This window comes from Lagopus leucura, unplaced genomic scaffold, assembly GCF_019238085.1.
Source record: "Lagopus leucura isolate 7727_CA_CO unplaced genomic scaffold, USGS_WTPT01 Super-Scaffold_741, whole genome shotgun sequence".
NCBI lineage: Eukaryota > Metazoa > Chordata > Aves > Galliformes > Phasianidae > Lagopus > Lagopus leucura.
The window spans coordinates 5,895,869-5,921,848 of NW_024962256.1; the positions used below are offsets into that span (position 1 = coordinate 5,895,869).

General features: G+C 40.6%; 2 protein-coding genes and 1 long non-coding RNA gene across 4 annotated transcripts in view; 1 reads left to right on the plus strand and 2 right to left on the minus strand.

The window, feature by feature from the left end:
- LOC122175747 overlaps positions 1-556 on the minus strand; it is a 6,979-nt gene extending 6,423 nt beyond the window's left edge. Inside the window, exon 1 of the long non-coding RNA XR_006177498.1 lies at positions 447-556. This is a non-coding gene — a long non-coding RNA (uncharacterized LOC122175747). The remainder of the gene's footprint in view (positions 1-446) is intronic.
- A 118-nt stretch (positions 557-674) lies between these two features.
- Positions 675-18,417, plus strand: ENO4 (enolase 4). The gene is made up of 15 exons (XM_042863789.1): positions 675-809; positions 1,842-1,970; positions 2,813-3,003; positions 3,849-3,982; positions 5,793-5,959; positions 6,161-6,292; positions 7,644-7,709; positions 8,398-8,460; positions 9,322-9,489; positions 11,330-11,455; positions 13,577-13,772; positions 14,704-14,771; positions 15,334-15,451; positions 17,640-17,836; positions 17,961-18,417. Exons 1-14 carry the CDS (start codon positions 675-677, stop codon positions 17,813-17,815), a joined length of 1,869 nt encoding a protein of 622 aa, XP_042719723.1. The 3' UTR covers positions 17,816-17,836; positions 17,961-18,417.
- Positions 18,389-25,980, minus strand: part of SHTN1 (shootin 1) — a 59,353-nt gene continuing 51,761 nt past the window's right edge. For both annotated transcript variants that reach the window (XM_042863787.1, XM_042863788.1), the window contains exon 17: positions 18,389-20,299. In XM_042863787.1, the coding sequence (XP_042719721.1) occupies positions 20,089-20,299 (211 nt within the window). In that variant the 3' untranslated portion in view covers positions 18,389-20,088. The remainder of the gene's footprint in view (positions 20,300-25,980) is intronic.

Genomic DNA, 25,980 nt, shown 5'->3' on the forward strand with positions numbered 1-25,980 from the left:
AGAAGAGGGTTTAACTCTCTGGAGAAGCACCATGTTATTTCTGAAGGATGTGAAAGGAAAAGAAAATGATTCAGTGGGGATTTTTCTTCATTATCACCCAGCCCACAGAAGCAAACGTACAATGAGCAGAGGTCCACACGTATTGATTTTAGAGCCGAGGAAGCTGCGGCTAACAGCTTTTTAAGTATCTCCATTTTCAGTTACTTCAACAAAATTACCAATGGGCAGCGTAACAAAGTGAAAGTTTTCGCAGGAAATCGCAGACTAAAAATGATCATTTAGGTTGTGAAACGTTTCTTTTCATCGAAAGTAAAGGGCTTTTAAAGGCAGCTGCGTTTTGCAGCGCTACCCTCACCAGACGTTTCACAGACCGCAATCTGTCTCTCTTTCAGGACGATAATCTTACACAGCTTTGTTGTTCGGAGACTTTTAGAACTAAACAATACCTGCTCATAACCAGTCGAAGGAGGAGCAGGCAGGCAGCCCACGGTTTTAGGCAAAGGAACAACACAACGCCCCGAGGGCAAATGCAGGACGCACAAAGCTCCGCATCACGGCCAGCCCGCCGCCCGCCTCAGGAGCCCGGCTCGCCGCCGCCCCTCAGGGCTTTCCCGCCTCGGGGTAACGGCCACGAGGGCGGCCCCGCCAGTCTCGCGAGAGCAGCCGGCCCCGCGATGGAGGCTGATAGAGTCGAGCGGCTGCGGCGGGAGGCGGCGGAGTACTACCGAGGCCACCGAGTGCCGCAGCGAATGGAGGAGGCGCTCAACACCCTCTCCCCGCTGCGCCCCGCGGACCTCTACGGAGATTTGGTACCACGGAGCGGGGCGCGGCGCGCAGGCGCTCCCTGAGAGGGGCGGTGGGGCGGGGCTGAGCGCCGCTGCCTGCGGAGGGCGGGGCGGAGCGGAGGGCTGGGCGGTGTGTGTGGAAACGTGACAGTGTTTGCCGTCTGCGGGTGCGCCGCCATCGCCTGTGGGAGATGGTGCTGGCGCTGTTCCGGCTTTACTGGATGTTCGGCCCCTGTTGCATCCTGGTTCCTCGTGAGCCATAAGCTCTGTCGAAAGGATGAAACTGCCAAGAAAGTCTGTAACAAGCCTCACGTGGCAACGTGATCTTTTATTTAAAGCGACGCTGGTGTTCATGAAATACAAATGAGCCCCAGCTATACTCGCACAGCCCGTGATGTCAGTGCCAAGCCCACTGCAGACCTTGCTGGATAAATAATTCAGAGCGCTCTGCTCGCAGCTCCGTCTGAAACCCCAGGTTTACCAGCGCTGACCTCAGAGCTGCGTCACTGCTGCGGTAACGCGGCACCTCGCGCAGCTCTGCCTGCGTTTCTGAGGGTTCTTTTCTGGAATCTTTCCTCTCTCCTGACACATTCCACACTAAGAGATGCACTTTTTTTCAAGATCTTACCCACAGATAAAATAATTATGGTATATCGACTTGCTGCACGGTGAGAACTTTCCCGTGTGAAGCAGATTTCACAAGTAGCAGGCAAATAACACAACTGTTTTTGTTATATAGCGTAAATCCAGTTAAACCTTGGATAAACACGTTTTCTAGGAGGCTATGGATGTATTTAGTGATACCCATCACTGACTTTGCAAAATAAAACATGTTATCTAACCTGGATGTGGTTTTGGACTTCCCAGGCTGAGATTTAAGTTGGATCTGTTCCCTGGAATGATTCATAAGCAGATACTGCAGACATAAACAGCAATATGTTTGATATTGGGGTGAATAAATGGATTTGCTCAATGGTGGATATAATTTGCTACACGAAATAAAAACCTGTTTGCGTACAAACTGCCTTCTAATGAGTTCTTTCCCTTTCATTTAAGGCTAACTACTTCTCTAAATTTTCAAAAGCTCCAGTCGTATGCAAACTAGCTGGAAGAAAAGTTCTTGATGGAGTTGGTCAACCAACATTAGAAGTGGAAATATATTGCACAGTGAAAAACCATGAGAAGGTGTGAGCTGCTCCTTCCTGATTTACTTAATAAGTCACTGTCAGGGAAATGTACTATTCTACTCATATCCTAGTGAGCATTTTATTTTGCAGCTTTAGTGAATGGATTGAATCCCCGTAACTCACCAGTTCAGTAAATAGTGACGTTAAAAAAAAAAACAGTTGTACAGTATCCACAAAGAGTTGGTGAAGGAACTTCTTTTCTTTGAGCCAATATGCTGATGTGGGTGATAGTTCAAATACCTGCTGTTAAACTTTGGCTCTTTTCATTCTTGATCCCTAAAGAGGAGACAACGTAAAGAAATTTAGTATAGTTTCAAAGATGTTCACAGTATGCAAAGTTAATACCATTAATGAAGGCAACTCTGTGATATTTGTAAATGATGTCTTTATTAAGTGAGTTTTGTTCATCCTTCTGTGGTACAGAAAGATAGGCTTAAATAAGACAACATATACGTGGTCCTGAGCCATGGCATTAAACATAAATGCCAATGAATTGTGGTACAACAGGCTAACAGCAACTGCAGTAAAAGATGCCATGACGAGAGTGTGATCTTTAGAATTAATGTTCTGATAACAAAATGCATATGTAAAGCAGATCTCTCAAAAGTTTTTTTCTTAAGTAGTTACAGTTTAGATTGAGAAACTTGAGCAAAGTCTGTGATTACCGAGGTGTAAGAGACCAGGAGGGAGGTGCTGGATAAAAAAAAGATCAGCAAAGTGGAGCAGACAGATTTGCAGATGGGTACTTGTAGCATTGATAAGGACATCTACTTCTTAATCTTTAAGAAGACATTTCCAAGTGAGAATTAGTGTTTTCAGTTTTTCTGTATTATTTTGCAGAGGATTTGTTCTGCTATAATTTCTTCTCATTATCAAATACCTGAGAATGCTTTATCTGAAACAACCGAAGCTGATGAGAAAGAGAGAAATGATTCTGTTACCACTGCTGTGGAATGGGTGAATGAATCTCTAAGCACAATGATAAGAGACTGGAAGCCTACTGACCAATGTGAAATTGATAAGATGCTTGGGTAAGCCTTGCATAGAATTTCTACTTTTTTAAGCTGCTGCAGAACAAATCATTCATTTGAAATGCTATTAATTCATACTTTAAGTGAAAAGCATATACAATAGTTAATGATTTTTAAAATATTTTTGCATATTAAGTACATTATATTATATGCTTGGCATGAGAAGGCCATTCAGATATATTGCAGTGTATGATTTCCTGCTGATTCATAACTTTGATATAAAAATTATGCCATTTCTAATAGGAACTTATGCAAATTAGATTTAGACAATAAGATGAATCTAGATATGATTTCACTGCATTGTTTACGTTACTGTATGTAGCTTAGATACTCAGTCTGTCTGAATTGGGTGGCTGTGACCACGTATGTATGCAGTTTCCATTTCATGCAGGCAGTTGAACTCAGCAGTTCCGGGATTGCAAGCAGCTGCCTGACGTGCACAGCTGACCTGCTGAATTAGCAACTTAGAACAAGTTGCTACATGTCATAAAGTCATGAAGGGTTTACCAGTAGTACTTGGTATGGGTCATACCAAGTGAATGGGAATCTTGTACACTAAGATTATCTTCAAGATGTATACGAAGAGCTCACTTTCAAACCAGTGCAGCCTGAAAATCACGTGCTGAGGACTGTTATTCTTGCTTGTGGTTCTTTTTGTTTATTCAGTCTTGCAGATAACTGTCAAAAACAGGAATTTACTGACTTGTCCAGCTTCACACAATCAGGGCAGAATCTCACACAGACGCTCTTAGTCCATCTCCAGCATGTTCTTCAGCGAATATAGCGTGCCTCCTTTGACATGCATGACAATGTTTTGAGCCACCAATCTTTGTTCCTTTTCTCAGTGAATACTTTTCAAAAAAGGAAGAAGAAAAAAAAGGAATTGAAGAGGAGGAAGAAGATGACGACACTGTTTCCGTAACTTCTTGTGCTCCATCAGCAGTGGCACAATCTGGGCAAAAAAAGGAAGCAAAAACAGGTTTTTGTTGATTTCCTTGTAATATTTCCTGCTATACCAAAATTGACAAAGATGCTAAAACACTTCCTGCAGTAATCTCAGAGGTGCTAAAGACTAATGTCACGTGTTCAGAGAGTTAGGTTAGTCTGTCCCAAATCTTCTTTCTGCCCTTCTTCCTTCTGATCACAGCAGTTTCTACTTCAGAAATGGAGAGGAAAATACACAGTTTTGTCATCATTCGCTTGCATTTATTGAACAGAGTTTCTGCCTTTGTTTTGTGGTTGGCTTAGACAGGAGGTTATTACTCTTCAGAATGAGGAATAAGAATGGAGGAGGATGCAAATGAAGAATAAAAATGAAAATGATAAGGAAAGAAAAGAATCATAGAACTGAAAAGGAAAATGGAAATAGTTTGAATATAGAAGTTGAAAAGAATTAACAGGGGAAGGAGGAAGGGAAAATTGTGGCTAACACTGACAAAAGGAGGAAATAAAGGTGAGAAGTGAAAGAGAAAAGAAGAAGGGGATGAGATGGGAAAGACAGGCAGGACAGGGTGAAAAAGAAGGAAGGAGATAATGGAACTGAATAAAAAATGGTGCAAGAGTAGAGAAACAGAATTACTATATAGGGGGAAAAAAGAAAAAGAAAAAAGGCTCAATATGTTACCTCCATATGTACATTATCCTCAGAAAAAAAAAAAAAAAAAAAAAGAAAAAAAAAGATCTGTTTTCATTTACTGGAAGTCCATTTTGGCAAATTATCAGTTGCTTATCAGTTTAGTTTGAACTGTCATAAACTACTTGTAAAACCTCCCAGCTCATGTGTTCAACACGTGCACAATAAGTCCACCTTTAACCTGAAATGGAACATCCTCAGCTGTCTGTTTACCAGAGTGTCTCAGTACTGGGTTACTGATGTTCTGTGTGTGTAGCTCTTTATCCTCAATGTAAGAGGTGTTAAAGTTGTATATAGAATGCAGATGATGTTTAATCTAATCAGCACATCCACATAAGGTCGTGCTGGGCATCTTTTGTTGCCTACCATAGTTGTATGCTGCAGTATTTAAATATTTTATTAAAAACTAAAAACAGAGAAGGAAAATGTGTATATCATTCTTATTAGGGACCAAAGCAGTTGCTTTGGTTGATTCACAAAAAAGTACCCACTGCATATGATTTCAGTTTCACATAGGTGCTTGCTGTACATCTTAGCAGGGAAGGTAATAATAGTGGGAACTGCTGGGCTTCAAGCATTTTGACAAAAGTTATTCTACTGTGTCTGAAAGGGAAATAAGTTCCTTTGAAAATTTAACAAGGTTTTAACAAGTCTGTGTGTGTGGAATATTTAAAAGACACGTTCTTTTGTTGGAAAATCCAACTCTAATAGGCCTGCAATTTTTTTCATGCTCATTATTGGAAGGAATCAAATACATGTACTCCCAATCAGCTTAGAATGTAATATTCCAAGTCGTTCATGCAAAAGCTGAGCACATAAGGAGAGCAATAAATACCAACACCAAAAGCCTAAAAAATGATTTGACAGTACGCCATGTAAACATACATAGATTTCAATGGCTGAGAGCTCTGGATTTGAAACACATTTGAAATCAGAGTGAGGACAGGTACTTTACTTGTTTGTAAGGTCATTTCATATACAGCAAGTGACAACATTAAATTAAAAAGCTTTCATTTTTTGTTTGGTTGGTTGGTTTTGTTTTTGTAATATTGAGTGCACTGCTGAAATGTGAATACTGTATTTGCTTGCATAACCCTGGTACATAAGCACATGTTTAAGGCAGTAAAATATTTAGCTACCATTCTCTGTCTTTCAGGGAAGAAGTCAAGTATACAGACAACAATCCCACCTGCAGAACCCAGTGAATCAGTGCTGTGTGGCAGCTTAGCCATTGGGGGAACGTCGCTCGCTGTAGCTAAGGCTGGTGCCTCCATTAATGGCATCCCATTGTACTTACACACTGCACTGCTGAAACGCAGTCAGGTACGTGTGACTTCTGTCCTTTTGTTTATTCTCATTGCTACAGTTGTGAAGTTGGGGATCTCTCATGAAACTGGCAGTGAATAGCCCTCATAAAATACTTTCTTAAGTAGCAGGCTTTGAACTGGCCCTGTGCCATACTTAAAACGTACAGTTAATGATTCTCTTTCTAACACTTCTTTCACTTGCCGCTCTGAATTACAGGATTCACCTAAAGAAATGACTTTGCCACTTCCAATGGTTACTCTGTTGAGCTGTGAAAAATTTTCACCTTCAAAACTCAAATTAGTGAAAGAAGTTATGCTCATACCACCAGTTCAGTTATCGCTCAAACAGGTATTGTTTTGTTGGGCTTTTTACTAATATATTCTATTTTTTTAATTAATATATCCATTACATTTCATATATGTGTGAGCGAGTGCATAGATCTTGTCAGTAGAAACCTTAGGAAGCACATCTTTCATTTTCTGTTTACTTGTAAGGCCCACGTTTGAACATTTTTTAAATTCTGTGTGTGTTAGGATACCAGAAGAAAAATCAGTGCATTGAAGGAGATACAGAAATCTGTTACAAAACACTTGAGTCTTTTCAAAAATGTGACTTTACATTCCTAGGTTAGAAATAGTACTGGCTATTTGTAGCACATACAAAACAAAAACACCAACAAATTCATAGCAGAGCATACAATCTTTGAGAATAAATTGCTTTAAAAATGAAGTTGTGAAGATAGAAGGGAATACAAAGCAGAATAAAATCTATTCAAGGGGCAGGAAGGATGGATGAGACAGACTGGGTCAGCACCCTCTTTTTGTTTAGCCATATGGTGCATTAAAGAATGTATCTGCACAAGATGCCTACATTAGGGCTGTGATTTCTATTTTGTATGCTGGTGACCTGAACAAATAGCTGAGTTCGATTCTTTCTTCTTCCTTTTCCTTCAACTTTTCAGCACTGTCACACAGAGCTCACAATAAGGTTACCAATTCTGTACTTCCCAAAGACTGAATTCCTCCCAGTGCTCAAGGGAGAGCAGCGGGCTGTTTGCTGCAGCGCAATAAGCACAGCAGTTCCTCCTGTGCTGATACGTTGTCAGCTGTGACTGACTTCTGCCCCCTTCAGTTTTTCAGCTTTCTTTTACAAGCACAGATAAAGGAAACTTGAAATGTGATTTACAAAGTTGGCATTAAACTTTTCCTAACTCAGCCGAAAACAGCCTTGTGTTAAAAGCAGAAGATTTTACTGCAGTGTTCCTCCATTACCTAGTTTCAGAAACAAGGACAGCATTTCTTTCCTTGCTGTCTGGAGACGTCAGTTTGGTCAGTTTTCAGTTAAGTAGTTTTGGAGAAATGCACAGCTGTGGACACTCCCACTCCTTGGATATTAGGCAGACCAAGATGTTGCTTACTTGTTTCGTCTGGAACGGGTTGGGTTTTTGTCTTTTTTTTGTGGAAGAGACCACTTTTTTGCCATCTCATTAAATGGCATAATCAAATATTTCTGATCGTTCCACCTCTACTGACTGTTTAGTTCTGGATACTCAAAGGAGGGAGACTGTGCTTAGGATGTCTGTAATATATATATTTTTAAAGACTTTGTATTGAGGTCTGTGTTTAGAAGTGCTCTGATTCAAGCAGTTAGAATGAAGTAATTTATCTTTCTTTTGAAGAATGATGATGTTTAATTTCAGGGCATAGAAAGAGCTCTGGACATTCAAAAAGAAATGATGAGACTGCTGGAGCCTGCAGGGAAAGCGGTACAATAACAATGTTATTAATGTGATGTACTTCATTTGGCCTTTCTATTACTATTGTCTGCTTAACCTTAAACATAGAATATTTTGCATGTTATCGTTCCTGTTTAGTCTCACTGCACAGAACAGCTGTGTCTCCCTGACAGATGAATAAAACATCGGGCATTTAATGATCTAACATTAATGAAGATAGAGTAAAACATTGTTTTATGTACAGGAAGACTTTTCTATTTCAGTACATATACCAGGAAAAGTCTGCTAGGTAAGAATAAAATCATGTATCGTTCAAAGTAGTATTATTGCAGTAGTTTATCAAGCTCAGTATTTGCTCAGTATTTGCTTTTTGCAAAGTCAGGTTGTTAGGTTTCTTCTAATACAGGGTCTGGATTCTCACCTCTTAGAACCTCTGCATTGTTGATAGTCACAGTGAGAGTGTTTTGAAAAACAGGTGATGTTTGGGGTGGTGCCTACATAGAAATAAATATGTGAAATGAATTACCACCACAAAATGAGTTAATTGCTTATCGTTTCCTTGTCTTGAATATTATTTCCTAAATTAAATGTATGCAATCTCTTCAGACCAAAATTTGGTCAATGCATTTTTATTTTTTTTAATCTGAGGTCTCTCTGTCGTTTTTGGACCTTTACGTGGCATTGTTTCATTGTTTCTGTCTTCCTTCAATTCCAACAGCCCAGTCCTCACGTAGCAGACAGTAAGAAAGGCAGAGCACGTCATAAAGAGAAGCAAGCTCCGGTAAGAAAGGAGATTTTAAGTCTTCAGCAAGATACTAAAAACTGAAGGGAGCCAGAATGTTCTTAAGAAATGAAACATAAATCTGCATTACCAATTTGGAAAGGTCGATGCAAGACTTTTTAATACTCCCAAACCCCTATTTCAAATAATAATTTGGATTCTTCTCACTATACCTTCCCTTCCTGTGGAACAGTAACAGAAAGGGGGAATACTTCCAGAACCTGGGCATTTTTTCTGATATAGAAAATCTATCAAGTCATCCAGCAAAGAATTTTGTAGGCCTGTTGCACTTGCAGTGTACAAGCACCTCTGTTCTTGTAAGCCCAGAACTGCTACCTGTGAGACTTGTGTATCGTGCTGCTTCCTCAACACTGGAAACGGAATTTCCCTCTCAGTCATGCTGCATTGAATTCCCAGTTGCTGCTTGAGGTTATAGATAATGGCAGATAAGAAAAAGCAGCTAAAGGGCAGCACTCACAATAGTAGCAGGGATTACTTGATGTGACTCCAACGATCTTTTGTAGTTCTGTTGTTTATTTCCACTTCAAAATCCATAGTTTATAGAGGAGTTTTCAAAATAGTGGGATGGAGATGCCATGCTGGCTTTATTTCCCAAGGTGAGATGATTAAAATATTACCAGATAAGAACTCCTGCTTTTGTGGAGTGTACGAAACACAGGATGAGAAAAAGTTTTCATACTTTGTAAAACCTCATTCATAGAGCTGTCCTTAAAAATGCTAACGTTGTTTTGGAGAACAGATTTATGCATTGATTATTGAAGGCAGGCTGTAATGACAGTGAATATGTATGTAAGTTTTATATATTTGTAAATAAATTGATTATTTTTGTTTTGCTTTCAGCCACCGGCCTTAAAAAGAGTATCACACTTAGGCTGCCTAATAACAGGATGTGATAATCTAGAGCAACCTCTCCTCCTAATGCAGACAGCTTGCAACAATATAGGTCTGGAGCTAGGAAAAGATTTGTATTTAGCAATTAATTGTGCTGCTCATGAACTAATGGACTACGTAAGTTTCTTCTGCTGCTTATTAAAATAGCTACTTGTTAACACTTCACTATTGCAATGGAGACTCGCCCAGAATCTTTTGACTTTGTTTTCCACAAGCAAAGAAGTATCTCTGCCTTTATAAATTCTGTTTGAATCAGTGCTACAAATTCAGCAGATGTGCTATTGGATTGTAAGCAAAAGGGGCAAGCCATGCAGACATCCTTTTTGTTGCCCAGTGCAGAGCTGGCTTGTATTCCTCCTCTGCATACTGACACACCTCGTGTGGAATAAGGCTCAGTGGAGCAAGGCAGCCTCTCCTTACGCCCTGCATCCTGCCTACAAAAATCTCTGCTGCTTTCACAGTTTAACTTTTATCATATCAAACAAATGGATCATTGTAAGCCGCCCTGTGTCAGTCACATTTATTCCTCTTCTCTGCTTGTTTATTTAGCAACATTTTTCAGATGAGTCTGTGTTAAAGGTAGCAAACTTTCCGTTCAGCAAACCAGCTTCCTGTCACAGAACATCTCAGGTGATTTTGAATTGCAGTAGTAGGCAGCAAATACTGTTTTGTTCTGTTCACCACGCAGAGTAAATTAAGTAATTATCTCAAATTAATCTTCTAACTATCTTGTCTTTGAGGATGAAGAGCAAGAAATTATTTGTGCAAATATACTTCTGTAATCCCTTTGCACCACTTGATGCTTATTTCTCCCTTTTATTACGCTCCATCTCTTCTTGACCTTTTAGTATATTTTTACTACATTACTGCGTACCCGGTAACATTTATCTCTGTATACAGCATTCACATGCAGTGATTATATTTCAAGTTCTCTATTTGGTGCAGTTTATTCATCTCCAGCTGAAGTCTTAAAGTTGTAAGCCCTTGTTCCGAGATCAGTCAGCTTTTTCTCTGAGCAGAAAAAGAAACTGGCTGCTCTCTGTGATTTAGCACTGTGTGACATTTAGGCTGTCTGGGTACACTGTACTCACAAGATTAGCACAGGATCCTCTGTGTTGCTTTCCTGACACTTTCCAATGAGCAGCATCTTAAAGAATTATGAGTAATTTAACTGCTGCAGTCAATAAAGCAGTGTTTTCTTTCTGGCACAATTTGATAGTGGTCTCATAATCCCTTAATAATCCTTCTACTCGTGTGTTATGGTTTATGATTGCCATAAAGATGGGACTGGTTTGAAACGAGCTTTTATTTGGTGGTGCTGGGTTGGCTGTTCTGTGTGGGGGGGGTTGTTTGTTTGTTTGTTTTGGTTCTGTGTGCTGGATTTTTTCCTTGGGGAGGGGTGGTGTTACTTTGTGTTTGTTTGACTGGATTTTTTCCCTATGTTTTTGTTTTTAATTGATAATTTTTTTCCCTCTTTTTAGTTGTTTATTGAAAATGGGAAAGCACCAAGGAAAGGCTGTATTTTATTTTTGAGTACTGAAGGTGTTCTCCTTTTCTCATAGCAACATTTCCCTTATGCAAATAAGGACCAAGAATTAACTTTCTTTTTTTTTTTTTTTTGGAAGTGAAAAGAGATTTTTCATGCAAGATTTAATAAAAATATCAAATATGGGTAACTTTATGACAAAGTTGTGTAAAACTGACAGCGTTGCCTAGGAAATGCTGAAAGAGATCCGCCTTGTTTTGGGCATGGTGTATTTGGCACGAGCTGACTGTTACTTCAGGCAGAGATTTCCATAATAATGTTCACACAGACGTAGAATAAAGTAAGCAGAGTGAATGTGTGCTTCCTGAATCCAGTGCCCCAGTGGAGATATCAGGGTCCTGCGTGCTTATATTTGGACTGTGCCTAATTGAAGAGCTGCCATTCTCTTATACTTTATCCTGTACTTTCTAGGTGAAAGGAAAATATGAAATACTTACTGGAACATTCAGAAGCCCTGATGAAATGGTCGACACGTACGTGGAACTGGTTAATAAATTTCCTTCTATTATTGCCTTAGTAGATCCCTTAAGGAAAGAGGTAAGAGTTTGTGTGAAACCACTGAACTTTTCATGCTTTTACAAAACGTACCAAAAATGAAGCTTCTATTTTCAGAGAGGCACAGAAACGCCAGTATAAAAAAAAGCATGCATTAATTCATTTGCATATATTTAATTGACTATAATTCAAGATACTTTTTATGTTTGAGCTAATTCCTGATAGAAAATAGAAAAAATGACACAAACAGAATATGGGCAGCACAACTACTACGAGAAAATGCTAATTCTTCCCAATTCTTCTTGCTCAAGCACTGTCATATTACATATTACATTTTCCTTCTTATGAAAACAAGTAATACAAACTGTACTATAAAATCAAATTACAAAATTCACGTGGTACATAAATGATATTAAGTGGAAGAAACTAAAAATTCCTAATAGCTGTACAGCTGTACATTCCTTAGAACCATTCAGAAAACTCACATAGCTGCTCTTCCTTATGACTGAGATGTATACCCAAAGCCAGAACAAATCTGTAGCTGGCAGCATTGCTCAGCAGAATTTGTAAAGTGCATTTTATCACTGTGATCAGTGTTAGGGGAGATAATTGAGTGTGGGCAACAGATTAAAAGAACCAAGTAGAACACAAATGTTTTAGCAAGCTACAGATAGGTGAAAGAGATGGCATAACCTCAGAGATTAGCGTTTGTACATATAATTCAGTTTCCACATATTACCAAAAGATATAAATTTAATTGTAGTAAAGATTCTAAAGTTGCACAACTTAACAAAAACTTTTCTTCCTTTGGAAGTTTGACTTCACTTTAAAATAAAGATGTCTTTCCATGAAAAGAAAAAAAACGTTGAGCATGAATGAAGGGGGCACTAAAGTACTTTTGTGAATCTGCCAAGTGCCTGAATTGATAATTCTGTAATAGATGAACTGCAAAATTGAGTTCTTAGCTGAAATTCTAACAGCTTGTTTTTCAGATATTGGTTTATATTGTTACCTCACTCCCCTGCCCTGTTTCAAACTGATCCCCATATTCCAAAACACTCGGCTATTCCCTGCTCCTGCTGGGGCTGCAGACCTCTTCTGAGGAAAAGAGGAAAATGTGAGGAAGGATTGCTACAGACAGACAGTGCTGTGAAGGAAGATGCCTGTCCTCCTCCCCCCGCAGCACATCCATGAAGCAAACCCAGGCCACGGCTTTGCCACAGATAATGAGGTCCTTGAGGATTACTGTGGTACCAATTCAGCAACCCATTGCCAGGTAGAAGAACACCTCAGTGGTTAAGTTTAAACATTTGGCCACGTGTCAAACCTCCATTTTCAGTTACCTGTGGCCTTGACAGCTTTACAGGAACAGAGTCCTGTGCGTATTGCAAGTATGCAGCTACACATTTCAGTCTGATCCACAGACCAAGAATTATTGGTTTCAGAATTATTAACTTGAAATTATACATGATTTTAATGTGAGAACTTTGCATTCTGTGGACACAAAGAAAACAAACATATTTTTAATTTTTTTTTTCCAAATTATTTATATACTCCTCTCCTCTGTTTATCTTTAAATCTCAGTACCAGGTGGACAGTGCATTCAAATTAACAAACAGAAAGCCTAAAACATTGGAGCTTTGCTGGAAAGACAGCGTTGTATTCCACAGTTCCCTATGGGTCAGTCTTGTAGCTCTGATCATCCTCTCCTGATATACTTCACTGAATCTATGGCTGTCTCATCCCTTTATATTCAAACAGATATAATGACACTTAAAATATGAACACAAGAATGAGTGCTCTAAATAAAACAATAGAAAATTGTTTTGCCATCCATTTAAATTAAATGCACCACAGGAAAGGAAATTAAAATAGCAAAGCCCTACAGCTAGTTTAATTTGTAGTGTTTCAAACTGTCCTGCTGTGCAACTATCTTTGATTAATTCCAGGTACCAATTTTTGTTTTCTAGCAAAATCTTAAAAGCCAAGCAAAATTGTTATATTTTCATAGAGAGAAATTCAAAATATAAAATGTATCTTTATATAGAGAGTAGGATGAAATCCAAACAAAACTTTTCCAGTTTTAAATTGTGCCTCCCTCCTAAGTTAGAGTTTTCAGTTTGGTGTTCTAAACTTCAGGTATTTGCTTGCTTGTTTATGCAGGACAGACAGCAATGGAATAACTTGTGTCGTGCTCTTGGTTCCAAATGTTACCTGATTGCTGAAGATGCTGCCACAAATACTTCCAAGCTTAAAACAGACCAGAACATAAACATACCGATGTGCAGTGGTGTTGTCCTAAAATATGTTAATCAAACCAAGGTATCAGACCTCGTCGAACTGACTGCACGTCTGGATGGTGAGTAGAGAGGGAAAAAGGCTTGCCTGCAAGCCCTGCAAGTCAATAAATCATGTTGCAACACCTATAAATATCACAGCTTTTGATTTAATCAGCATCATTTCTATTTTAGTTTGCTTTTGTCAGAAGAAACTGAGGCATGTTCTGTGCACAAATCTCTCGTTCAGGAGCCTGGAACGGGGCGCAGGCTGAGCGAGTGCACTGTGTGTGCTTGGAATGCGGATGTCCCTGGGCACTGCAGATAAGAGTCCTGCAGTTCATTGTCAGAATTAAAATGAAACAAATGATACAGCTGAGGAATTTGAATTTTGCTTAATGTTAATAATCAAGAAATGCAAACTAGTCCAAAACGTTTAAAAGGGCGCTTTGCACACTGCTGAGCCTTTATGCTACAAGTACCAGAAACCTGTGCTTTTTCTTACATAAGATTTCTTCGCACCATTTTTTTGTTCTGTTCGTCTTCATCCCCAAGAAATAGATGGACAAATTTTATATAATTTCCTTCTCCTTATTCCCTCAAAAATTCCAGAATCGCTACATCCGAGTGAGTAAATAGCAACTTAAACATTTCATTCAGTCACGAGGGTAAACTCCTTTTCATAGTGAAGAAAAATCATTACTGTAGGAAAAAGCATGTTTAAAGAAATAGAACAGCCTCCTGGTGTGTACCATACATTACCGGACACAGCAGCTAGAGGTAGGTAGGATGGGATGTTACATACTCCCTTATTTGTGCTGAAAATAAAAGAAAATGTACCATTAATGCCATAATTGTGGCAAACCGGAATCGTTTACATTTTCACGAAATGAGTTTCATTTCATCTTAGCCCAGTGGAAAACAAAACAAAAAAAAGAATGCAAAATGTAAACAATTTCTGTCAAATTTATGAAATATTTACTAATGAAGGTTGTTCACTGCTGTTACATGTAGGTCGAAGACGTGTTACCATATTAGGAAGTCCAGATGGAGAATCTTCTGATGATAGCCTTGTGGATCTGGTAAGTACTGAAAGCTATTCATTGCAGAATTGCCAAAACACTGCTTTTAACATGAATTATTTTTTAGGAGAAAGCCTGTTCCTGTGTGAGAAAGAAACATTTTTACAAAACAGTCTCTTTTTCTAGGGTTGTTTTTTTCCCCCACAGAAAGTTAATCGTTGAGTGTAAAGAGAAGATGCAGGAAATTTGCCAAAGCAGGGAGTAAATTCACGAGGGCATATGATCTATTTGGTTGCATTCGTTTATAAGAAAGTGAGTTACTTAAAACATTTCTGAATGGTAATAATATTATCTATAAAGTTGTTAAACAGTGATGTATTTAGGCTTCTTGTGTTAAAGCTACCTTTGCAAATAAAATTCCTCTTTGTACGCCAGTGAAAATTATTGTTTGCATCCAGCAAATCTCTCATCGAGAGATGTTATTTCTACTTAAAGGAGGTTTATTATCTGTAAAAAGATAAGAAAATTGTTAAGTTGGGAGCAGGGTACCGTGTATAATTACTACGAATGACTTCACTCCCCGAAGCAAATAGGTTTAAAATACGCACTTTCTCGTTTCAAGGCTGTTGGACTGGGTGCCAGGTTTGTCAAGCTGGGAGGTCTTTCCCGCGGAGAAAGGGTGACCAAATACAACCGCCTTCTTGCTATAGAGGAAGAACTGGCCAAGAATAGAACGCTACGTATGAGCTTCTTTCTTACTTTGTTTTCAGCTTGCAATGAATACGGGAACAAAGATTGGAGGGAGAATGATTGAAACCGCACCGCAGGAGGGAAGCGAAATCAAAAGACTATAAATAAGCGCTGACAAAAAAAATCCTAGGATAGCACTTGCCACAATGTACATTGTTGTCCTAATGGATTATCTGTTTACTGAATGTTAAAATAGACCCCTTCTTGAGGAGTAGCCTACATTAAGCCTTTTTCCAGAATTAATTGGTAGGAGTCTTGAAGCCCACAGTGCAAAAGGAACAAAGCAAAAACCAAGCATATAACACTCCAAAAAGCTGCCAGAGTGGAATTTTAGGCCAAATACCTCACATTTCCCCTAAGACCCTAAATAGATATTGCTAGCAAAACTTCATTTCACCATCCTTTTGTGTGTCATATGTACAGCAACATGTGTTTGGAAGGCTACGATTGCATGGGTAAGTACTAAATAAATCCAAGAAGAATCCAAGTTGAGGATGCACATTCAGCCTTAGCCACTTGTATGCATCTGCCTGCATTTCTTAATCTACACCTTCTGTTTACACCATTTTATACAGTTAAATAATTAACTGTTCATTAGAGCCATTTCTTACCTGCTCAGGTATTAATCAAGACAGGATAAAGGCATACAGTCATGGGGGTGGGAGGGCAGAGAAAAGGGGTGGCAGAAAGGAAGGAGAGAGTTTATACAAATTTATTATAGCTAAGTGAAGGAAAATGAAAGAGAACTAAGTCATCTGATCTTGTTTCTATTGTCATTATTGTTTTCTTTATGTTCTATACGTGGAATAGCAATGTTTGACAGGTTTGACAAGTAATTTTTAAAGAAATTACTGAAAATATTTCAAGTTTGGGACATCTTTCACTTGCTCACATGTAGTCATCATAAAAGAAAAAAAACAAACATACACAGATTTGTTTTGATGAGTTCCACAGAAGGTGTTTTCAAAACCAACTCATAATAATTACGAAGAACGATGACCTTTCACTGCCTTAGCAATATTAATATATTCCCTATTCAAATGGATATAGTCTAAACAAAAGAGCTTGAGTTTGACATGTTTAAAACTGTACCTCATGAAATGAAATAGCAACAATTCCTGAAGCTGTTAATCATTTGGCAGAAATGAAATCCAGTAATTAAATCAACAGCAGGGAAATACTGAAATAGCATGTCTGAGCTGCATACCAAACTCTTCATTTGGCTGGGCTGCAAGCTACAAAATGCACTGGAGGGCTGAGCACAGAGGTCTCTGTAAATGGTTCATGGGTGGAAGGTGACATTGACCCATCAGGAGTCCCCCCAGGACTGACTGAACTGGGCGCACAGCTGGGCCCAGCAGCACTGCAGCTACAGGGAGCCAGGCTCTGCCTGCTGCCTTCCCCTGTCGCTGTCAGGCTCTGGGATTGCACAGAAAGCTCCATCTGCTGCAGCCCCAATGCTGATGCTGCATTTCAGCCCCCAGGTACACCTGACAGGCAGACGAGAGCTGCTCAGAAGATGAAATCAGGGATTGGCCAGCTCTTTGCTAGGAACTCAGAGACGTGACCTAGTCAGTGAACGGGCAGGCTTTGTATGCATGGCCAAAAAAAAGAATAATCTGTAGTGAGTGTGATGTGATTGAGGAAAAATAGCAGTAAGGAGAGAGGTTAAGTGTCAGAAGCAACATCTGAACCCGGGCTCATCTGAAGTTGTTAGAGACTGGGGTTGAGGAGGAAGGAGGCACAGGCCGACAGTGGGAACTTTTGCAAGAACATCAGTGCAGAGGAAGATGGATGCTCAAAGAAAGGGCAGCAAGAGCGAGGGTAGTAAGCAACAGGGAGGTGGTATTTGAAGAAGGGAAAGCAATAAATATCCCAGCTCAGGCTGCTGTGAATCATAGAAGGGTTTGAGGTGAAAGGGACCCAACAGCTCATCCAGTTCCGGCCCTGCTGTGGGCCCAGGCACTCCATCTTCCTGCTCCACGTCCTGACCCTGTAACCGAAGTGCAGGAGCTCTGCTCCTTTGCTTCTTAAGACCAAACCCTTAGTGATGTCTAAAGACTGATGTAAGCACTATCAGGAAGTTTGAAAAGAAAATTTAAGTGCATCAGAGAACATTTCAAGGAACCGGATTTCAGCAAAGATAACAACAGGCTTCTTCATTCTCTTCTACTGCAGGGTATGATGCAAATTTTGAATTTACTGATTTTGATGAAGAATCACAGCCAGAAAAACAACAGCCTGAAGTCCTTCCTCCCCCACAGCAGGATTCAGTGCCTTCACAGCTCTCTGTGCCAGCCCTGCAGGGTCACAAGGTGCCTGCTCAGCTCCTGGAGAGCAGCACACTGACCTAAGTTGCCCAAAATAACTGTCAGGTAAATTTCTAAAAACTATTTTGGTAAGGAGCCCATACACTGACTGTTCTTTAATCCATTTATTTTCCAGCACCTCAGCTAAAATTTTTTAAAAGCATTCAAATATTCATTTCTCTTTCCCCAGGAGACCCTTGCTTTCAGCTGAAACCAAGTTAACTGAACACTGACTGCAGTTTGGAAACACCGCAGAATTCTATGCTGTATTTACAAATGGACAAAACAAGTACCTCTGTGTTAACTTCAAAACTAAATGTTTGTTTTGAGACATCTCTCCACACAAAGAGCAAACTATTGACAAACAGTATAAAAAAAAAAGGAACATTTTACAAAAAACAAAGGCCTTGACTGTTATGCCGCTCCATCCCCCCCACACAACCCTCAATGCTGCTCTTAGATCTGGCCTACAAGGGAAATGTTGCTCCAGTTCTAGCCAGCTATCAATACAAGTGCATCAGTGCAAACTCCAAATGTAGGGCACAAAGCTGCAATTTGCATCACTAGGAAGCTCACTTCAGTCTGAAGCAAGGAATAACAAGTCAACTTCACAAGGTCTGGGAAACTTGTCAGTAGTCTTTTTAATAAGCAACAGTGAAAAGATAAATAAATTATCTTGTAGGTAACAAAGAGTTCACATAAAAGAAGTATTTTTTCTTTTAACTTCTGTTTCTTTTTTAAATTTGAAAATTTGAACATATATAATACAGCAGTAATAATTCAAGGAAAAATACACATATAAAACATTGCATTTTGTATTCAGTGTAACAGATACGTAAGTGAAAAATTAACCACCAGAACCACCACTACCCTCCAGAAAGCAAAGTATCAAATCAGGAGAGACAAATTTCCCCGGGCTTAGGAATTAAACACAGGTCAGTAATTAGATCAAATCCAAGATTATCTTAGCAAACATGCAAAAACACCAGAAGAGATGTCAAACCACCACACTCGCTACTATCACTTTATTTGGAGAAAAAGCACCAGACAGTTGCATGCAGAGCCAAACTAACAAACTCAGAACAGTCATCCTCCAATACTATCACTGTTTCAAATCATTAAATGAAAAATAACCCAAGTGCATTCAGGTACGTGACCACGGCATTTCAGTTACACCGATCTTCCTTAGGTTTGCATTTGTTCCCTGATTACATTTGTTTGTTCGTTATAACAGAATGAAATACCCTGTCGGATTTTAAAAGAAGCTACAGTGGAATGTGAACTGGCAGCGCAGCAAATCAACTCTGCACCCCTCTGCCTACCTTCATAGGAAATGAGGGCTGAGGGAAACTGGCAGCTGTGTTACCAAGTACAGAAACCTAAAGCGTTACCTACAAGAGAACTGAATGCCCCACTCTGAATTAGGACCAAAGCAAAGGATTCTCTGTTGATGCTACAGGGTTTCACTTGGGAGTTCTCTAACTGTTGACTCCAAATGAACTGCAATCCCAGAATGGCTGAATCCCAAATGCAGGAATTCCAAGAAGCCCACAATAACTCATTCCTGCAGCAGCACATGCAGACTTCAGCTACATCTGTACCAAACTGCTACATGAGACTGAGAAACCAGGAGATAAATCCTCATTTGAAGAGGTGTTCATCCAGAAGAGAGCACCGCTCTCTGTCTGCAGGCTTCTGGACTATCATTACCAGAAGGTACCAAAACTGCACGCTGTGCTGCCTCCATCTCTGGGCTTGCTGTCTGCTGGGCAAATTTGAACAGAAATGTTACGTTTTGTGCTTTCAGTGTCATCCAAATGGCCTACAAATGGAGGCAGATCTACAGATCTTTTTTTTTTTAAAGTAGACATCAAAATATTTTTAAAGCAACGTGTCTAAAAATTGTTTTGTTTTGTTCTTTTAATTATCAAAATACCCCCATAGTAAAGCTGAGGTGAGTGCAGTCACCCGCTCTGTCCCAAAGTCAACAGGGACTCAAGGGGCTTCTGGACCTTTAACAGAGCAGCTTCTCAATAAAGGAATAATTGAAAAAGCCTTTTCAAATGCAGTTTAAAGAAAAAGTAAGGTAACCGTCCATATCTAAGGAAATATCAATCATACCTGCAAAACTAAAAAGGGAAAGGGATTTTGAGTGATATGTAATTATTGAACACTAATGCACATAACAAAACTGCATACAAAAGACCATTTCAATCTGTGTTACTGAAAACTGTTTGGAATGTTTGGACTGTAGCCCCCAGTACCACACCTAAGCAATCAACACGACTCCCAAAAGTTACAGCCTTTCAGAATGGGGATTAACAGTTAGAACTGTCTGTCTCTCTTATTTTCTCAACATTACTTTCTTTATGCAGCGACTTGCTTTTTTCTTCCTTTGTTTTGTTCTGATTCAGTGTGTCTGCAGTCATCTGATCTCCACTGGTGGACACGGGATCTAACACTACAACAGATTCTGTCTCTTTTTCACTAGTAGAAGCTTTTCTTGAAAATTCCATATGACTCGGTGATCTGAAGGAACAAGGACAGAGATATGAATAAGATAACAATGCACGTATTTAAGAAAACCACAGAACAACATGTATGTTATTGCCAGTATTTGTGACCAGGACAGGTCTACCATGCTGATAAACAGATTTGCAGATTACAGCTGTTACACAGAGATAGCAGTACACAAAATGCACAGTCACACTACCCCTCCTGAATCGTTTGTTACATAAATGAAGTCAGATACTTCAGCACAAAAATGAACTTATAGAGCACAGAGTCTCACTTTCATGATAAACGTAAGAATTTGTTTTCTTTCTGATCACCTCTGAGCTGCATTTAGGATCCCTTTGTCCAACACAGCAGCTGGACCTAGAGAAAATGTTACCAGTTCCTGTCTTCTGTAGCCCAAAACGTGGCTGCTTCTCCACATCTGCATCCCAGGGCTTTCACTGTACTGCAATTGACTGCACGCCAGAAGCTAAGGGCAACAAAACCAGATTTTCTACTGTGGCTCAGCACCAACAGGCTGGGAGGAAGTGCAAGTGAGATCTGAAAATTCACCCAATGGGTTTGTTGAAATGCAGAGCAGTGTTAGACCTGTGTTCCCTGCTTTAGAAATGGAACTACGCCTTGACTGCTTGCAGTGCAGATTCTTGCAGACGAAAATCCCTCAGAGCAAGGAAAGGTCAGAGTCACCAGGATTACACACTGAGGCTGGCTTAAACACTAATGGCACTTGTGCACATTCAAAAGCTCTGTCCTATTGCTGAGAGCATGCAGGTAAATCCTTAGATTAGCTAGCGTGCACCAGAATAGAACAAGGCCGACAGGAGGACAGCATGACCCGAACTCGTGGCAGGTGGGGATATTTCCTATGCCATCCTCAGGCTGCCCCAAGAGCTGCCCTGCTCTGCAGGCAGACAGCTCACGTGCAAGGGCTCCTTCAGCAGCCCTCCAGAGCAGCTGGCTCTGATTCCTGTGGGTACGTAACCAGACATGCTCAGAGAGAGGTTCTTAGGGCTACACATCTCCACCCAGCACATCTTCACACAGGGCCCTACAACACAGGGTGAACACAGTACGGATGACTACATTGCTATAACCACCAAAACGGACAGAAAACCTTAGCAGAGGAAGGCCCTGTGTGCACTGCATCCATTTACAAGTCTAGAGCCACGTTTTTTATATTCATGCTTACTCATAAGGAATGGTCTTCTGTACTGCAAAGGTAACACATTCTTTAAAGGAAAAAGTAGAACCTACTGGAGGCCAAAATCAGGAATTCATCTGGGGGATCCATCTGCTACGAATTGCCCTTTATTTTGATAGTCTTTGTCCTACAGAAAATGACAAAGAAGACAGAGGTCACCTGCTCCACAACCAGAGTGCTGGGCTGGCCATGGCTGGCTCCTGCCCGAGCAGCAGAGTCAGTGTGCAGGTTAAAGGCATAGAATCATAGAATCACAAGGTTGGAAACGACCTACAAGATCATCCAGTCCAACCGTCTCCTCATCACCATTGCCACCACCAGCACTAAACCATATCAGGCAGCACGTCATCCAGATGCCTCTTGAACACTGCCAGGGACCTTCAGGAGGTTGTAGAGCGCAATGAGGTCTCCCCTGAGCCTCCTCTTCTCCAGACTGAACCATCCCAGCTCCCTCAGCCGCTCCTCATAAGGTTTGTGCTCCAGACCCCTCACCAGTTTCGCTGCCCTTCTCTGGACACGCTCCAGGACCTCAACATCTTTCCTGTAGTGAGGAGCCCAAAACTGAACACAGTACTCATAAAACACATAAGTGTTCCCACAGACTGCAGCTGTCACACTCACCATTTCAGAGAGCATTATCTCAGCTCTGGATGTACTGACTGAAATTCCACGTTGAAGCCTTAATTACAAGAGTTGTCTCTAACATCAGAACTTTGGTGTACGTTAATTAATTCAGAAATTGGTGCTAATAGATGCAGTTTCAGACTCACTTGATTGCTATCGGAAGCTAGTGATATCATAAGCAAAATAATTTTTATTTTATGCAAAAGTTGCCAATCATTCCAGGAAATACACGGTAAAGTATTAAAGCAAATTAAAGTTTTTAAACCAGCGTAACCAGAAGAGGGTTATTTTTAAAAGTGCTACCTCTGAAAAGCTGATTGCCCAACACTATAAAAATGGTCAAAGCCATAAATGCCAAGTTCATTTCTATTTCACTTTGGAGGTAACTATCTTTCAAATCCCAACAGCTGGACTATTTAATACAATCTGGTGAATCAAAGTATAATTCTTCACTGGGCTCACAGTGGGGAGTCTGCATTAGTGTATGGCAGCATTCCAACAACTGATGCACGGCCAAACGCTCTGAAGTCTGTTTCATTTGTGACAAAAATGGATAAAACAGCAATCATATTTACCACCTTCAAAGGTCAGAAAAATGAAAGATGTCGATATAAAGTACTTTAATGGAGAAAACCAGTGATTAAACCAGAGTTTCAAGCATAAAAATAAGAATTACTATTCAGACTGTGTTGTGCTAGCATCCCCTTCTTCAAATCCTTTACACTGCTGCAGCACCAGCCTGACAGTGCTGTTGTTAGAGCCGAGGTATTGTTGGAGATCATTAACCCTATTTATTAGGTATTTGTAGCTCCTGTTCAATAGTTGTCAAGAGCAGAATGCAGGCACAATAAAATTTCAGTGCAAGAATGAACATAATTTTGGTGCCTTCTTTCAAAGAACAGTTTTTGCTATTACAAATAAAGCTTGGAAAAAGCAATTAGTACAGCTGTAGTTAGCCAGCTTTGGATGATGACAGATTTCAGCCAAGGTAGCTCTGCCTGGCCCTACGCAAAGCTCTTCCCTCCCTGAGATTGCTAATATCACTATCAGTATTCTTGCTGTTTGTCCCACTACGGCTATAAGTCAGAAATGGAGCTCCTCATTCTATTGTTCAGATGTAACTGTTCATAGGTCTGCATACATTTTTGTGACTCAATACATAAAACCTGTACATCACATCCTGATTCAAAGGACAAACGCTTTTTAGATTAATGGTATGGGATACAAAGTTCCATGCAGCTTTAAGAAGGACTGCTTGCAATAGGAGATCAAAAGCAATAGAAGGGTTATAACCAAGGGATCATCAGAGAAGCAGAGCTGCTGGGCCTTTTGTAAATCATTTACAGTAAGAATACAAAAGGACAAACTAAATATCAGACAGTCAACTGAGACTTGGATTTTCTTTGTTTCCTCCAGTTCAGATTATAACCTTACTATGATTCAACCTTCCTTGATGCTCTGTTCATGAAATTATTGAAACATTTTTCTATCAGAAACCAGGATGTTATGTAAATACTGCAAAAAACTTTGGGAAGAAGTCTCATCCAATTTTCTGACAATATGTAAAAGCAAAAGGCTAAATGGACCATTCAACCAAATTAGCAGTCCTTGTCTCTCAGCAAGGTCCCTGCTCTGGAGCACTGAGACACCTGTAGCCCCTCTTCAAATAAAACTGCTCTTAAACTCCAAATCAAACTCAATCAGTGCTACTCCCTACTGCCCAAATGATGAGATTCAAAGCACTAAGCTAACCTGCCTTTTGCTCACCAACACTTCAATCCCCAATGAAGCTTAAAAACCGTGGCCACAGCTTCTCATGCCTGTAAATACCACCCACCTACCTCCCACCATTCCTGTTTTCCTTCAAGACCCCAACACTGAAGACAACCATCGCTCCTGCAGCAGAGCTCATGCGCTCCCAGGGCGACAAAAAACAGTGACAAAACTCATCTCTATCAGCCTTCAATTGGGTCGAGTTGCAGAGAGCAGCATCCCAGGCACTTCTCATTGCACTGTCCCCCCCATACTGCCGCCCTAGGGGTCTGCCAGCTGAGACCTGGCTCACTTTTACCTTCCTCAAACCCTTCCCTGCTTACTAAATACTTCACAGTTTTTAACACAGTGACAGTGGAACCAAAGGAACCCAACAATAATAAGAAAGACACCAATTACAAGCCTGAACAAGGCTCCAGTTAAGCATCTGTCCAATGCAAGGGGATGCAGACAGTGACGCAAGTCAATTAGTTTGCTGGCTCCTTCCTTTGCTGGTGTCTGGCCAACAGGTGCTCATGAAGAAAGCACCATTCTTCATTTCAGAAGTGCCTCTGCTGCACTCAGCCAAGCAGAAGTGGTCGATGCAGCAGTGAGCAGAATGTGACTGCAGACTGACTGCTACGCAGGATCAAGTGATGGCAAACGTTCCCATTTTAGGCACTGCTTCGAACGCTCAAAAAAGATCAGCAAATTAATTTCCATGAGGAGCCTTGAAGAGCTTCTGCCTGCAGTGAGTTAGAGCACACAGCGTACAGTCTAAGACAAACACGGGACGGTACCTTTGAAAACAGTTAAAACTACGGAGACCTCAAACTTTCAGAACATCCCATCATTTCCTTCATTTGTTGTTCAGACCAAATTGCCCATGCTCAAGCTGCCCTGGAAAACCTTTGTAGCTCTGCCTCGCTGTGGCTGAGCCGCTTCCTGCAGAGCTGGTGGATGATTCAGGGGTACTAAGATTACAGCCAGGAGAAGGAGGACAAATCCTTTAATTGTATAAAATCATGAGATTAAGACTAACCCTCTCTGCGGTTCCCTGTTAACAGAGGTCTGCGCTGCCCAGAAACAAAATGTTTACCAAATTCTGGGGGGAGGAACAGGAAAAAAAAAACCAGAACGGGGCAGAGCCAGACACACCTTTCCCTTCTGTGTCTCTGCACCACAGGGAGTCACAAAACGCTCTGCAATCCCAAGAGGGCCACATTGTCACCCACTGTCTTCTAAGCAATTGTCACAGAATTACACCCATGCTGGGCTAAACATCTGGGAAATGATTTCCAGAGGAAGTTACCTGAATACCAAGATAAAGCCTCAGTCCCTCTCTAGGACACATTATTTACATCTCCCCTCACCACCAGCTAAGCTAAACTTCACACATTCCAAACCATCTGCTTCAAGGCAGCACACCTCTGTTCTGGCAATTTCCTGCTCTGAAATTACCCCAACCCTTGTGGTTCATACCCTACATTTTCCTTCAGAATCAATCAAGTTATCATCAATTAGTTTGAATACCAGGAAATCTTGGAGTGAACCATGCTGACTTGCATTACAGCCTTTTTCCTCTATCCCTCTTTTGGCAACCAGTCAGCAGCACCCGATTCTGCTGGGGGTGATGCTTGGGAAACACTGAGCTGTAGCAATAACCACGTTATGCATGGAGCCCTGCTTGAATCAAAGACTGCAATCTCACTGTCTCATCAGCATTTAGGCTGTCACTGAGTCGGTGCTGGTGTGGGAACCAGGACTTCACTCAATGAGCCAACTTCTGTCATTGCTGTTCACAGACATTTTCCAACATGCATCCTTCTTACTCCATGAGAACAGATGCACTTAAAGTGAACAAAGAAATATCTGTAAGTATTACCCTGCCTCTTTCAGACCACAAGTCTTAGTAAAGGGACAGCACAGAAAAGGAAAACAGTTCACGCACGACCATCTGCAGGGTTTTTCTGCAAGAAGCTGCACGTTAAAATCTAGCTGGAAAAAAAAAAAAGAGGTAAGTAGTGCAGTGGAAGAGACACCTGGGGATTGTGAGACGTGCCATCCTCTGCCTGCTATAAAAGGTTCGCTGCTGCTGCAAACAGCTGAGGGAGGT